The 14,991-nt window shown below is 39.4% G+C and overlaps 1 protein-coding gene across 4 annotated transcripts in view; it reads right to left on the bottom strand.

The window, feature by feature from the left end:
• The window catches only part of LOC139629070 (piezo-type mechanosensitive ion channel component 2), an 82,667-nt gene extending 75,394 nt beyond the window's left edge, over positions 1-7,273 (bottom strand). For all 4 annotated transcript variants that reach the window (XM_071491429.1, XM_071491430.1, XM_071491432.1 and 1 more), the window contains exon 1: positions 6,668-7,273. In XM_071491429.1, coding sequence (XP_071347530.1) covers positions 6,668-6,782 — 115 coding nt within the window. In that variant the 5' untranslated portion in view covers positions 6,783-7,273. The remainder of the gene's footprint in view (positions 1-6,667) is intronic.
• Positions 7,274-14,991: the final 7,718 nt, after the last annotated feature.

Raw genomic sequence — 14,991 nt, 5'->3', positions numbered from 1 at the left:
ATTATCTGTTCAGTATCTGGCCTGCATCACAAAAGGAGCCTGAGCTTAATTCAGTCATTCAGGGAATTGACATTTGTTTTGAAGTACAATAATCACCCGATAGTTTCTAGGGTGTTAAAAGAGACAATTAAGTGACTGTGCTGCTGGCGGTCAGATCTGCTACGCCTCTCCGTGCTGTTTAATGCCTCACAGAGTGCAGCTTTGTGTCATATGTGAAGATCTCATTTTGAAAGAATCCTGCAGCGTTTCACGGACTGTGAGCGTTATTGAAACGGGATCGTTTTTCGATTATGAAAATCTGGGAAAACAATATATCAGAGAGTTTGCAGCAGAGTGCCGTCGTGCAGCCGATGCCCCTAAAATGCATCATGTACCTCGGAGTTTGGAAAACAGGAAAATAACTTTTTGCTGCCAGAACACGGCCACATGAGCATGAAGAGAGTGAAATGTCACGACCTGTGACTGAAGACTTCAGTTTTTTTAGGCTTTTCTTTTTTTTTTTTTTAATACTACTGGGAGAGCTGTTCATAATGTTTATTAATTTGTACTTTTTGTAATATTTTCACTGTAATCTCTGCATTTTATTCATTTTATATTAATTTTGATAATTAATAAATTGGTTAAGCTACATATTTGCCACTTTTCTTGCTTTTATTTTGTTGTATAAACTGTATATCCTTAGCTTTCAGACTGCAATGTCGTTTTATAGACCTATTGATTATTAGATTAACAAAGAAAATAATCAGCAGATTTACTGAGAATTTACTGTTCATTGCTACTTTGAATTCAGTCAAGCTTGAATTTAATGCACAGTTTCAGTATCTAGTATTTTGTCTAACTACACAAGACAGTGGATTATGTAACTCCACACACTCACCCTTTCCCGAACACTCTCCCTAGACACACATATAAACACCCTGTCACAGCACATGAAGGAAGTCTTTTGATGATGAAAGTTAAAACACTTAAGTGCAAACATGACTTCCAAAAAACCATTAATTGATGTATTGATCCGAAGCGCCCTGAGTCAGGCTGACCATCTGCCCTGATTGGTGCTTTTACCAGTTAAACAGCTCACATCACCTGCTGACTGAACATCAATTAAAGGATCCGAAATGAGGCACTCAGTAGTAAACACCATCTCAACATGAAGCCAATGCATGAAGCACATCTTGAGTTTTTTAACAGCCTGAATACTGAGTACATCTGTGAGAACAGCTCAAATAACAGATCGCGTGAGGTTTACAACTCCCAGTTTTTCAGGTTTCTTTCTCAAGCGTGCATAAAAAGATGTGTGATAAGCTGCCTAAGTCCTTACATTTCTTTGAACATTTTTAGTAGGTCAGTAGGTAGTGCAGCAGGGAGGAACGTACGCAGTGAACACACAGTCTGACCTCCCAGATTTCTTCTTGCGGTTAAATCAACAAGCACAAGGTTTACAACCTGCTCTGCTACGTGAGTTACTGTCTAAGTCATAGAGATCAGCCCTTCTGGGCAGCTACTGGTCGACTGAACTACTGAAAAATTACACTTAACTGCTGAAAATGGTGCTTTTATTTATGTTTGCACACTCAATGGACCCATTCATCGATGTATGACTCGGCAGTGACTTTTCCCATGCTGGAGCCCTGCAGTACTTGAACCTCCTGGTTTTCTCTATGCTCACTTCCAGACCAATCAAAACTAACAAAAGTTAATAAACGTTGTTGGTGCTGTCATCTTTGGGCAAAGCACAAAAGATTTGTAGATTATCTCTGCAACTGAGTTTCAACTATGCATGAATGCTTGAGAGGTCTGACAGACAAATATACAAATATAATGACATAAAAAAGCACTTCGTCATAATTGTTCATAATTTGTTTATAATTTGTCGAATGTTTTCAACAAGTAGGTGAAAGCGTTTTTTTATGCCTAAGTCTGTCCGGTGAATAAGGAGGGAATGACTCACAATCTTTAATTTTTGGTCTCGCTGCACCACTTCTATCCCCACCCATTTCATTTCATCTCTGTTAAATGTTGCATTAAATAAGCTCTAAACCTGCCTACTTTCCCCAAGTTGGCGGTCTGGAATCTGCTGCCCCCATTATTCATCTGCTCAGTTACAAATCTATTGCAGTCGTTTTGTATCTATACTGTGTGGAGATCTGTATCTGCATGGCTCTGCTCCAGCTGCTAGCCTGCAGACACTCGACCGCAGTCTTCCTGACCATTTGCCTTCTCTGTATGACTCACCATCTGAGGATTTTTACACAGGGAATGAAAATAAACTGCTGTTGTTTTGAGACATCAGATTACTGCAAAAATCCCCATTCATGGGCGAATCAGGCTTTTGTCTTTCCCAATAAAAGCTATTATTACAGACACAGAGAGCCTCAGCACAAGAGGAGCAAACCAGCCTTAGATGTGAAGTCAGGGCCAAGTAACTTCAGAGTTTGAGCCCAAAAACATAAATGTGGTGATAGAAGATAAGGTGGTGCAGTGCCTGGCCAGGCCGAGCACGGTGGAGATAACAGAGGAATTTAAACCCCTCTGAAAAAGCATACCACATCAACTATACCACCACTGTGCAGTGCAGAGGTTTATTCTTTTTATTAGAGAAATAACTTTTTATAGTGAAAGTCAAGATGGCTAATAGACGCCTGAATTCTGCCAACTACACACTGAGTTTAACAGACAAAAACAATTGGAGTGAGACATGTTCTTCAACTCTGTCAAATCTAATGTCATTAGCGAGAAATTATTACTTTCATTATCAATGAATCTATTAATATGGTTAATAAAATGTAAAAAAAAAAAAAAAAAAAATGCTCATTTCAGGTTCCCAGAACTTCGGACACCTTATTTCATCTGATTAACAGTTAAACCCAACCATGATCACTTTACCATCACAGAAGAGGAAGAAAACCTGAAAATATTCACATTTCACACATTGAAAACTGTGATTTTTTTTCCATTCTTGCTTGAAAAATTATTAAATCAGTTATCAAAATAAATTTTTATCTCACTTGAGCAACTGAAAAATCAACTTTTCATTGCAGCTCTAATTCAATTTCATGATGAAATGTCAGTTTGCTAAAAACTTATATTATATTATATTATATTATATTATATTATATTATATTATATTATATTATATTATATTATATTATATTGCTTATGAATTAAAGTTTTCATTTGTAAGAGTTAGACTGTGTTATTTCTTCTTTCAGGATTTACATTAAATGCCAGTGGCTGATGATAAATTAGCCTGCTAGCTGAAGTAGCCGGGGTTAGCGCCATGCTAACTGAAGACAAGGCTGTTTATGTCACAGTCACCTCCAATTTGAGAACAGATATTCTATCAGAAAAGGAAAAGGAAGCAGTGTTTCCCCTACCATTGCCTCCGGGGGAAAAAAAAAGAAAAATAATGTTATTTACCTCATTAATGTGCACTCATTTCATTTCAGCTCAGTGTGAGAGTCTCCACTGCCTCTTGCTGTCATCTCCACGTTTCACTCTTCCCCTCTGTTTTCTGTTTCACTGCATCTATCTGTAAACCTGTGTTGCTGCTCGATCTGTGCCGGAAACTCGATTTGCTCTACGTTTGTGTAAAGATGTGGCTTATTGGTTTGGGTTAGGTTCATGTGACAAATAAAATTTTGGACAGCTTTTTAGTGGCAGTATCACTTATACCTGAAATATAAAATAGAACACTATAATTATATTATAACCCAAATATTGTGATAATACCATATATCCGATATTTGGGCTGGACTGTGTCAAGATATTAAAGTTTGAATATCGTCCAAGTCTGGTGTTAAAATATGATTCTGATTTATTTTGCATAATCATATGAAAAGCAGAAGCACTTTTGAAGTAAGTGCACATTAAAATGTTGTTTTAAATGTGGTTTTGATTGAAAGGTTTTTGTTCCTATGTGTTTATAACCATTAAAATATTAGAATAGGCTGTCACTTTGTGCTGTGTCTGCTTGTAGATGTGTGATGCACCAGCACAGCATCTATGGTGCAGTGTGTTGGCAGAAATTGATTTTGTCTTATTAAATTAAAACTCAAACAGAAATGAGCATCATGGTCCCAGTGATGCTCCCAGCTGCTAAGTATCTGCACGTCCACTGCCACCTCTGTCTGCCTTTTATTTGTGCTTTGCTCTGCTGCAACCTGCCTCCTCAACACAGCTGACCTGCTGCTCTGTCTGTACATTCACACGACATGTTCGATATCAGATCAGACATTTAGGAAAGTGCACGCTCACGATCGTGTTCACACTCCAAACTCTGCCAGTAAACACATAAACCGCGGCCTGTTTGATCAGCGAAACTGTAACTGTGTGCAAATGTGTGTGTGTGTGTGTGTGTGTGTGTGTGTGTGTGTGTGTGGTAGTAGAGGGACTGTGTACACATGGGCCCAGCAGTTCTGTGCTTTTCAATAGAGGTGCTGTCAGATGGCCAACAGGAAACACAGACTATGTAACGTCAGCAGACAAGTCTTTCACTAGGACACGAGAACAGCGAGGATCGGCTACATATGTTACACAGAACATATACAGAGGTGTAGGTGTCTGTGAGTCAGAAAACATCTGCTGTGCTGTTTTTTCAGCACGAAGAGGACAGAAAATACCTTGTTACCCTATTTTACCATAAAACACATGACATTAAAGCCAAAAACTAAAAGTTTGACCCAAAACAAGAGACAAATGAAATGATCCTTGCTACAAGTGTGACAAATAATCGAGAAAAAACAATTATCAGCTGTTTGCTGATGGTTATTGATGGACATCAGATCCATTCGGTAGTTTTAATTAAGATGAGATCCTTGGCTGACAAAAACAGAGACAATGCTGAAAACCAAGTAGCTAATCTGGTGATGCTGACAACAGAAACACCTTCTCTCATCCCTAACGCCGTCTGCACTCGTACACGTCCCCTTCTTTCCACTTTACATTTCCTCCATCCCGTCAGTTACTCTGCACAGCTGCAGTGAATGACAAGTGCTCATTTGCACTTTGAAAAAACATAAAATATTAAAAGGTATGTTTACGATAAAAGGGAAGGCAATTCTTCTCTCCCTCACAACCGCATTACTAATTCATACTGTTAAAACGACTTTCCACGAATTAATGGAGACAATGCATGGCCTTGCAATAGCTTTTGGAAATAAAGGGGGCGTCGGGCTGTCAGGTGATGCATTATGGTGGTACTGAGTGGGTCTTATCTATAGAAAGCATGCTGTTAGCTTTAAAAGTACGCCAGCGCAATAAGTCTTACACAGACACCAAAGTGGAACCTCAGTGGCAGTTAGACGCTAATCATTTTTCACTTGTGGCCTACCACAAAATTACAGCTTTACACACAAAGTAAACTACATTTAATGGAGTCTGCATCCGAGGAGTGATCATGATCAGACCTCGAGCATCATCTCCACAAATCTGCATTTGAGTGTGAGTCCTCTTTGTCAGTGAAACTGGCAATAGCTGAGCTCCAAGGATGAAGCTCCTCCATTCTGCTTAAAGCTGCTAAAAGTGACCTAATCAGCTGCCACGTTTGAGAATGAATCATCCAAATCTGCAAAACGCTGAATAACCCGGCAACAATAACTCCATCTATGTCGAGCACTTTTCTTAACAAAGTTACAAACTTTGTTCTGACTGAAACTCAGAGGAATGAGAAAGAACAAATGCAGCTCTAACCCTGTCAAAGCAATATAAATGTTAATTAATAATATTAACACTACAGGCCTGTACTCTATGTCCAGTCAGCAGCTAAACAATCAATAACGACAGTGGTGATTCATTAATGGCCATTAAGCAAAACTCAGAAACCACAATGGAAACCAAAGATTTAAATCAACAATACTATAAAGCATGTGTATTTAGTATTACCACAGTACAGTGAATGGACTTTAAGTATCTGTGCAATTTAATTTTCTAAAATAAAAGTAATTAGAATAAAACAGAATAGTGAACAAGTCTGTGATTTGGTGATTTTAGTATCAAACACTATGGAAAAGACAAAAAATAATAATTTGATATTAGTTTCCTGTTTATCTAAGCATCCAGACTGACACATCAACCTGAGCAGTGTGCAGTGAGTAGGAAAGGCTGCCTTTGACGCACACTCTGCAGTGACGGTTCACTCTGTTGTCGGCTGTGTTTCCTTTACTAAATCCAATAAAAGGTGACAGCTAAGTGAGGAACAGCGCTGGTGCACTAGTTGTAATTTATATAATAGCTGATGCATGATTCTCTGCGCTGAAGGCACAGATCTCAACAGTGAGGAGGGATGAACTGTGACCTCCAGCATCATGAGGTCAGTCTTAGAAATCACCATAGATTTCAATTACATTTTTACACAACCATGAATTTCACTGCTGCTCTGAACATCCTGCATACACAAATACTAAAGGTGGGTCAGATTTTGAATTAATAACCACAGATCATTTCTGAAAAGTCTTTTTTCAAAATAAAAACAAAATTAAAGTAAATTGTTTAAGCCACAGCCTTTCTTTGTAGTATTATAAACAAGATGCACAGGACAGTGAATTAACTTTATAATATATAAACTATTAATTGATCAATCAGCCAATCCCACCTGAAGAACACGTAGCACTTCAGGCCAATAAAGATGTATAGAAATTGTGGATTTAAAAAAAAGAAAAAGAAAACTCACCAGCTGCAAGACACACTGGCAGCAGCAACCTGAAGACCAGCCCGCACACCACCTCAGAGGCCATGGCTCTGGGCAGCCCGTGTTGAATCCAGGTAAGAGTAGGTTTCTCTCGCATCCCAAACTCCTGCGCTCTGTCAAATCCCAGCAGGCATCACACTGCTGGTGCGCTCCTCCAAGCGGCCACATCAGCTCTCCCTGGTGATGGCACCTGGGCTCCGGTGGTTATTCCACAGTGAGAGGTCGCGCGTTTCCCGAGGCTCACCACGACAGGCATGTCACCGGTGGGTGATGTGACCATCAGAGTTCAGTGGCTCAGGAGCGTTAAAGTCATGTTGACGCTGCGCAATCTGAGGCGCAGACTCATGTGCGCAAACAGCTGCGCTGGGACGGCGCGCAAAAAAGCCGGAGAAATGAGCCAACAACTCCTAAAGTCCAATTAACCCTCTTTTTTTCCAATATGAAACCACACAAACAAGCAGCGTTCAAACAACTAGACAGTTAAATTCCACTTCTTTACTATGAAACGTGATGAGAGCAGTCAGAGTAGCCGGATAAATGCACGCTTCCCCTTTGTGCCCTTGGTGAAATTTGACTTTCTGACTTCTGGTGTGGACCGAATTCGCCAACAGGAGGCTACACGACGTTTATGATTGACACCTGACCCGGCCAATCAGAAGTCTCCGTCTGGTAACCGGTCCGGCTCTCTGAGATAATTGGAAGCAAGAGGTGGGACGCAGGGATGGATGCGAATACAACAAGTATTAAAAAAAATAACGTGTCACAAATACTCAGATTTTCTTTGATTTCACAAAATATTATTTTACAGTTTTATGTTTAAATAACATCTAAAAAAAAAAATCAAATAAGCACGACCACCCCCCGGAAGATTTTATGAATTTTAAAAGAGTCACTCAGCGCTGCATCCCTTCAGGTCTGCTATCCAGCTGTTTATTAGAGAGAAACAGCGACACCTACTGTTTTGAGACCAGCCTGCACCAAACACCACATCATCTTCAGTCGGTGCCACCACAAAAACAGGCCTGTCACATGTCCCCTTGGAGGCAGGAAAAATCATTTTACCTAAATCTTTCCAGTTCTTGAAATGATTACGGACACTGTTTCAAAAGCATCTTCTCTGATTACATTTAATCCAGTTGTTTGCTGCGTAAACGAGACATATGTCATGACTCAAACCTCAACCCTGAAGTGCTCCCATCTGTTTATGAATTTCCAAAATCCCCCCCACCCCCCCCCCATCAAAAATGTTGGGGACATAGAGGTTGTTTTGCATCATTGTGGTGTTAGTTGTCAGTTGCTGAATTCTATGAAGGTCAGAGGTTAAATCCTTGTGACTGCTGCTGAAGTGTCCTGAAGCAAGAAAGACGCTGCTTCCCTTCAGCTCTGAGACTGACCTTCTGACCTGACTACAACCAAGAAGACACATATCTGCTTCAGGTGATCAGTAATGTTTTTACAATCGAGAACAACGCTCAAAAATGAATAGCCTAGAACTTGACTTTGTCACAAACGTGGCTAATTCATGTCTATTACTCTGACTTAAAAACTTTTTCCCTCTTTTCTTTTCTTCAGCATTCAACACTGCTCTCATGTCTGTAGCTCAGCGCTTCCCAAAGCCTGCGGGACTCCACTGGAGGGACTAACATCGTTCTTCCAAAGATTTAGTGGCATAAAATGAATTTACTGACTGTGCACGACAGAAACAGCTCATGTGAGTCACACAGGACCCCATCATGGCACCATCACCACATGGGCCGCCAATCAGGGATTATTTCATTGTAGAATCATTTGCTGATTATTTACTTGATTAACTGATTGATTGTTTGGTTTGTGAAAAGTCAGAAAATAGTGAGAAATGTCCATCACAGTTACCCAGAGAAAAAAGTGACACTATCACAATCTTTTTTTTTTTCCAACCAAAAGCAGCTCATCATCTCATTTGAGAAGGTTGAACAATGTCATCTCAGCTTCACTTGTATTTGCTGTTGTTTAATCTTTACCAAAGCATCATATTGTATAAGATCTTCATATTTTTATATGTAAAAATCTAATCTAATCCAGAGACTTCAAATGTTGAGTGGGAGTATGAAGCAAAATAAAATGGAAATATTCAAGTTCAGTTGGGTTGTGATCTGGTGACTGTGTGGACCATATTACACTTCACTTTCAATCTCATCAAAACTTTCAGTGTCTTTTCCTCTTGCTCCGAAATCAAGCTCAACTGAGTCCGCTCAGCATTTCATTGCATGTCACAGAGCATGATATATTGTAAGGAAACACCTGCGTTCATCATGTTGTTTTCATTCATTCATGAGTCATGGAAATTTAAGGTAAAATGTCATTAGATGCCTGGAGCTGGTGTTGACTCATATAACATTTGCTCGCATCTTTGTGAGCTTATTTTTTTTAAATAATGGAAATAATTACGTTCCAGATTTCTCTGAGAGGCTGACTATCATTTTTTCCTCATTTCAAGTCCATTTTCATTAAAGCTCTCCATTAGCATAACATCACAGACATGTTTGATGGTTATTCCCTTTCTGCTGGGACACAAATTAATCCTCCCACTTACCAAATGATCTGATTTAGCACAAAATGTATGTTTTTGATTGTCTTGATGAGCATTTACGAGCACTGAAGGAGCAGTAACCAAGAAGTGAGAACATCCACTAAATTAAACTAAAAACAAAGGGATGAATATAGAAATTACTGTAAATGGTTTCCCCCTTATTTCCCAGATAAAAACGCTAAAAACTCCACTTTAGGATGTTTATCACCCCTATAAAAAAGAAAGAGCGTTTAAGAACAAGCGAAGGAGCGCTGACCTTATGTTTACTTGTTGTGTATGGATAAAGAGGAGCAGCCAAGTTTTTACTGAAGCATTAACATACGATAAAAAACAATCAATCAAGCATGCTTTGATATGTTTAAAGACTATATCGACAAGGAAATGATCCGTGCTGTTACTTCCTCCAAAGTGCATTAGGCAGGAGAAAAGCAAGGTTTGATGGGAGTCGTCAGTCCTCCACGTGGAAACACAGGGCACTTAAAGTAGCAAAGGTCCTGCTTGTGATGTGATGAATCATCGTTTGGCCTAATCACCAAAATGGATTCAGTTTATGAAAGTAAGAAAAACAAACAGCTCAGTGCTGCTGAGGGAAAAGCTGACTTTGGGAGACCATCTAAAGACTTGCTGCCCACCCCTGCCCCGAAGCTTCACTCTTCCCTGGAAAGCCAGACTGGCTGGATGCTCTGCTGCAGTGGTGGTCTGGGAGCAGTCAGAGAGTCACCACAAGGGCCCTGAACTGCAGCCAGCAATGATCAATAACCGACCTCAAAACATGTCGGCCCTTGATTTGTTTCTGCTGTTTGAAGTCCAGTCCTGCTGATCTAATCCCTCAGATGGATGTGAATTTTAAGTAACATTTGTCTTTGATCCATTATTCATCCGATTCTTGAGAGAGAGTTATTGATAAGCTCTCAGGCCAAATGAACACAACAGTTTTACGCTGTTGTGAACAGTGGGGGTTCAGGTCAGTTTCTCCTGACTCACCCGCCTCACATTAATCTCTAATGGGACAAAAGCAACAGGAATTATTGGTTTTCAACATTTGAATCTTGATCTTCTGAGGCCTCCAAAGCGAATAGTGTCAAAAATTGGCCTAGAGGTGGTGACAGTGAGTTTCAAAATTTCAGCACACAAGGGACAGTGTGATTTCTTGTTTCAATCATACTGAAACTAGAATGGAAAGATAAAACTACGTGGTTAGGTTTACGAAAAGATCATTATTTATGGTTAAAAAAAAGTATTTCCTCAACATTAGACAATCGTTGTCGTCGTGGGTGACTAGATTTCGTCTAACAAAATGTAACTATGGGTCGTAACATCTTGCTGCACAAACAACCTATGAGCTCGTTTTTTACAGGACAGACTTGAAATTCCCAGAATTTTGATTGGGTTCCTCCCTGGCCCATAACCCATCCCTCCACCAAGTTCTGTGCAAATCCATTCAGTACTTTTTGTGTAATTCTTCTGAAAAATAAACACAAACTTGGCTGAACTTGATTTTAGATATCAGATATTTATTAGATATTAGACACTAAACTGGAGACATGACATTGTTCTTTTCCAAAAATCATCCTTTTAGCTAAATCATAAAGATACTTGCAAAAGTAGAAAATTATATGGACAAATATATAAATTATGTGTACAAAGTGTATTGATTATCTCTCTAAAATCTAATAGCGCAGAAACCCTGTCAGCCTAAAATATTCATGTGAGCAGAGGAAATCTATCTCAATGCTGAATTTCTTGTAATTTCACTGAAGGGCCTACGCAGCCGGTCTGCAGCAGCATTCGCCAAGAAGAAAACAGAAGCGCAAATGAGATTAACGTCCAGATTGCTTCAATATTGATCCACGAGAGAAATCTAAACTCGGTGTGTCTGTGTGTGTGTCTGTGTGTGTGTTCAATATTCACATGGATGCACTTTCCATGCACTCTAAAGGTGCTGCTGCTTAAGTGGGCTTTTTAGTGTCTTTCTGTGGTGGCTGCGGGCAGATCATCTCTTTAGGAATTTAGACAGATATATAGCCTGTCTGTGCTGTCATATGAAAACCTGATGAATCCAGTTTGGGTTGCCGTCATGTGTAAATTGCATACATGTGAATTTGCCTCCTGTTGGTTTATTCTGTGATCTTTGTGCTCTAAGAATTGCATCAACTGATTGGATATAAATCATATATATGGATATAAAAAATTCTGTCTTTAAAACATGACAATTTGAAATTATAAACGTTTTTTTTAGGGATTATGTAACAAGACCAAGTATCCACAAATACACTACGCTCTGTGAAGCTGCACATACAGTAGACACAGACTTTGGGACTTTGAGCTAAATGCTAACATCAGCATGCTAGCATGCTCACTATTACACTGCCAATATGCTGTTTTTTTACATTTGCCAATTACAGCTGAGTCTGATGGGAATGACAAGGTGCCTCACAGAACAATTTCACATTTTGAAAAGATAATGATAAACAATCTTAAGTAGCACATGTTTGTCTGTACCAAATATCATCCAATAGTGGTTAACATAATTCACTCAAAACCACAAATGTTGGGGCGCTCGGTGGCTCGCCTGGTTAAGCGCGAACCATTAAGACTTAGTTCTAACCGCAGCGGCTCAGGGTTCAAATCCAACTCGTTGACCCTTTGCTGCAGTTCATCCCCTCTCGCTTTCCTCAGCGTTCCTGTCTCTCTCTCACTGCTACTATGAATAAAAGGCAGGAAAAAAATGCCGACCTCATGGTGGCACAGGAAGTCAGAGGATCACCCAAGTCAGTATGATTCATCATCTGGGGACGATGAATGTGTTTGAAAACTTTTGTGCAAATCCATCTAATAGAAGTTGAGATGTTTCAAGAGAGAAGTGAAAAGTTTGACCTTTTGGTGGCTCTAGGCCAAAAGTCAGGGGACCAAGGTGAGAAGGAACCTCCCTCACTTGGGAACCACAAATCTCTGTATTAAATTTAAATCCTTTTCATCTGGTAGTTGTTGAGATATTTCAGTCTGGACGGACTGGCTGGCTCGACTTTGCCATTCACAGAGCTGTGCGGCTGGTTAGGCTTAAAACCTCAAACTTCAGCTCTAACTATCATGTTGTTGTTGCTTAAAAGATATTCATACCAATTACAAAGGGCACTCTCTGCTAATGTTATGGACATGATGCCCGACCTTTAGAAAGGTAACACAAATGGACTGAGCTGAAATTATTTACTTGCAATGACTGCATGATTGTCTTGTCAATGGTCTGAATGCAAGAGACCAGCTTTGTAAGCTACTACTGCAGGATAATGGCATTCATTAACTGAGGACTGAAGTGGTGTCATCTCAGCGTTAGAAGGCAGGAAGATGCTCATGTTAATGCACATACCCAGGATGTCGGCCTCATCATAAAGAAGTGATATGTTGACAAACATCTTGTATTACCTCTGGGCTATTTCTAACATTACATTAGGTCCCGAAAGATTTACAGCACTCAGATTGAAGGACTGCCTTATGCTGTTAGGCTGAGCATTAATGAAGACTGCTTGTGCCTCTGAAGAACTCCCAAAGCGGGGAAGAGTTGAGCTTTTAACACAACAACTATGACCTAAGAGGTCAAAGGTCATCGGGACTTCAATCCTCTGGTCCTGCAGCAGACAACAGTCTCTATGTTGCAAAACACAATGGACTTCTTAAGAGGAGTGGACGGTGTCAGCTCTGAGAGAAAACAAAGAATAAGTGACTTAATGAGGAGGAACGCTGAGTGTCTGTGATTAAAATGCAGTGGAGCTTTAGTCAATAAGATTTGGACAGAGTTGTTTGCATTGTTGCTATTTTAACTTTACATCTAGTGGCTGGTTTCAGATTGGTTGAGTACATGTTTTAGAAGCTTTAAACCCAGAGTAATAAATTATTTGAGGTTAGCGACTCCTTCTGGGAACAACCTTTCGATCCTTGCTGCCACATCCATCATCATTATCTGATGTTCACAGTCATGATTCAGTATTTACTTTGTGATAAAGCGCTGGTTATATTATTGTTGTACCAACTCTACCTCAGCCTCTCTCAAAGACCCCTACTGCAACCAGTGATTTACAAGAATTACTTTAAACATCCCCCCAGCAGAAAAATGAAACACTTGAGTCAAGTGCCTCAAGATTTTTACCTGTGCTCAGCTAAAGACAGGCACTTTGTTTCTTGCCTCTACTGCTGAGAGTATGAGCAGGAATTATTTAGGTCAATAGTAGATGCTGTCAGAAGAGATATTGGTTATCTTGCTTCATCAATGATCCGTCTCTTCCCACATGATGATTGTTGAGTGCCTCAGTATTCATATGCATGAATACATAAGCATCCACGCTTTCTTTCTGAATGGCACCTAAACCTCATGAGTTTCCAGTTGGTGGAAGATTTTTTTTATATAAAAATGGCTTAAACGTGGTTCACGATGTTTGGACTGATAACAACATATTGAGACAATATGGACATAATTCTCTATGGAAGAATTACTGTAACCTCTTCTTTTTGAATTGCAACACGATGGCTTTATAATCTTTTCATAAAGTCAGGCTGACTTGATGGTATGGTCAGTTATAGCTGACTAATGTGTGTAAACTTGCCATGGTAGGAACCGTAGAAAGTAAGAAACTTACATGTCATAGGTGTGCTCCGGTACTTAAACACATATGGTGAAGTTACATGATTCCCAGCAGGCAGAGTGATTGAAAACACCTGGCTGAGTGTGCAGAGCATTTCATTTGCAATGTAACTGGTTACAACATGTGTTAAATAAATTTACTGTACAATATGATATTTTTCTGAAATGTTATCTATCTATCCATCTGAAACGTATAAGTATAAAGTAGCTTGGCATTAATAAAGTACAAAAACCTAAAATTGTATTTAGTATCGTACTTGAGTAAATGTACTTAGTTGCTTTCAATCCATATATTTCTTTTCATATCAGTCCATCCTGGGTTGGGACCCAGGAGAAGACATCTAATCTCTAACACTGACATCAACACATGAACATCCTTTCCTCTTACTGCTGGACAGCTTTTACATGAGCTGCCCGGCATCATCATCAGGAGGAAGACCACAAACAGAAGATGGATTGCACAACAAACAACAACTGGTGAGTGATTTATCTAGTGTTCCTGTTTAGGTTTCATTACGTGCCTAATGCACATCTAATCTGATTCTAGTTTAATCATTAAAAGCACAAACAATAGTGCTTCCTCTTCACAAAACCAGACCTTGATTGAAGTTGAGCCTCATTCTGTAATATAATAACCTTGTTAAGAGCTGCATAGTATCCATGATAACCCAACCAATCATCAGGTACTGCATTAGGTGTAGGCTAATGTGATTGTAACTGGGAACTGACTATGTTGTTTAAAAGTTTCCTGCTGAGCCTGCAAAATCTACTCCGTTGTTTTTGTTTAGAAGACATTCTCATATTGATCACTGTGGTGAAAGGCAAAAAAGGGTCTGTAGAGGAAAGGGACAATAATATAAGTATGAATGTTAATATTAAAGCAGAAGTTATACGTATTAATACTTAAAACAGTACAAACAAGAATGTTATCGCTAACGGTGAAAAAAGTACATGCTCACCTTAATTTGAAGATTGGATTATCTATTATTTACTATCTGATACGTGTGTGTGTGTGTGTGTGTGTGTGTGTGTGTGCAAAGCTTTTTTTTGCAGTACATATTTATGCAAATCAAATTCAAACTGTGAAAAAAGTATGTTGTT

The sequence above is a fragment of the Trachinotus anak genome, unplaced genomic scaffold, assembly GCF_046630095.1.
Source record: "Trachinotus anak isolate AG129_WGS33_773 ecotype Australia unplaced genomic scaffold, CSIRO_AGI_Tana_v1 ptg000012l, whole genome shotgun sequence".
NCBI lineage: Eukaryota > Metazoa > Chordata > Actinopteri > Carangiformes > Carangidae > Trachinotus > Trachinotus anak.
This window is presented reverse-complemented; position numbering and strand designations above follow the sequence as displayed.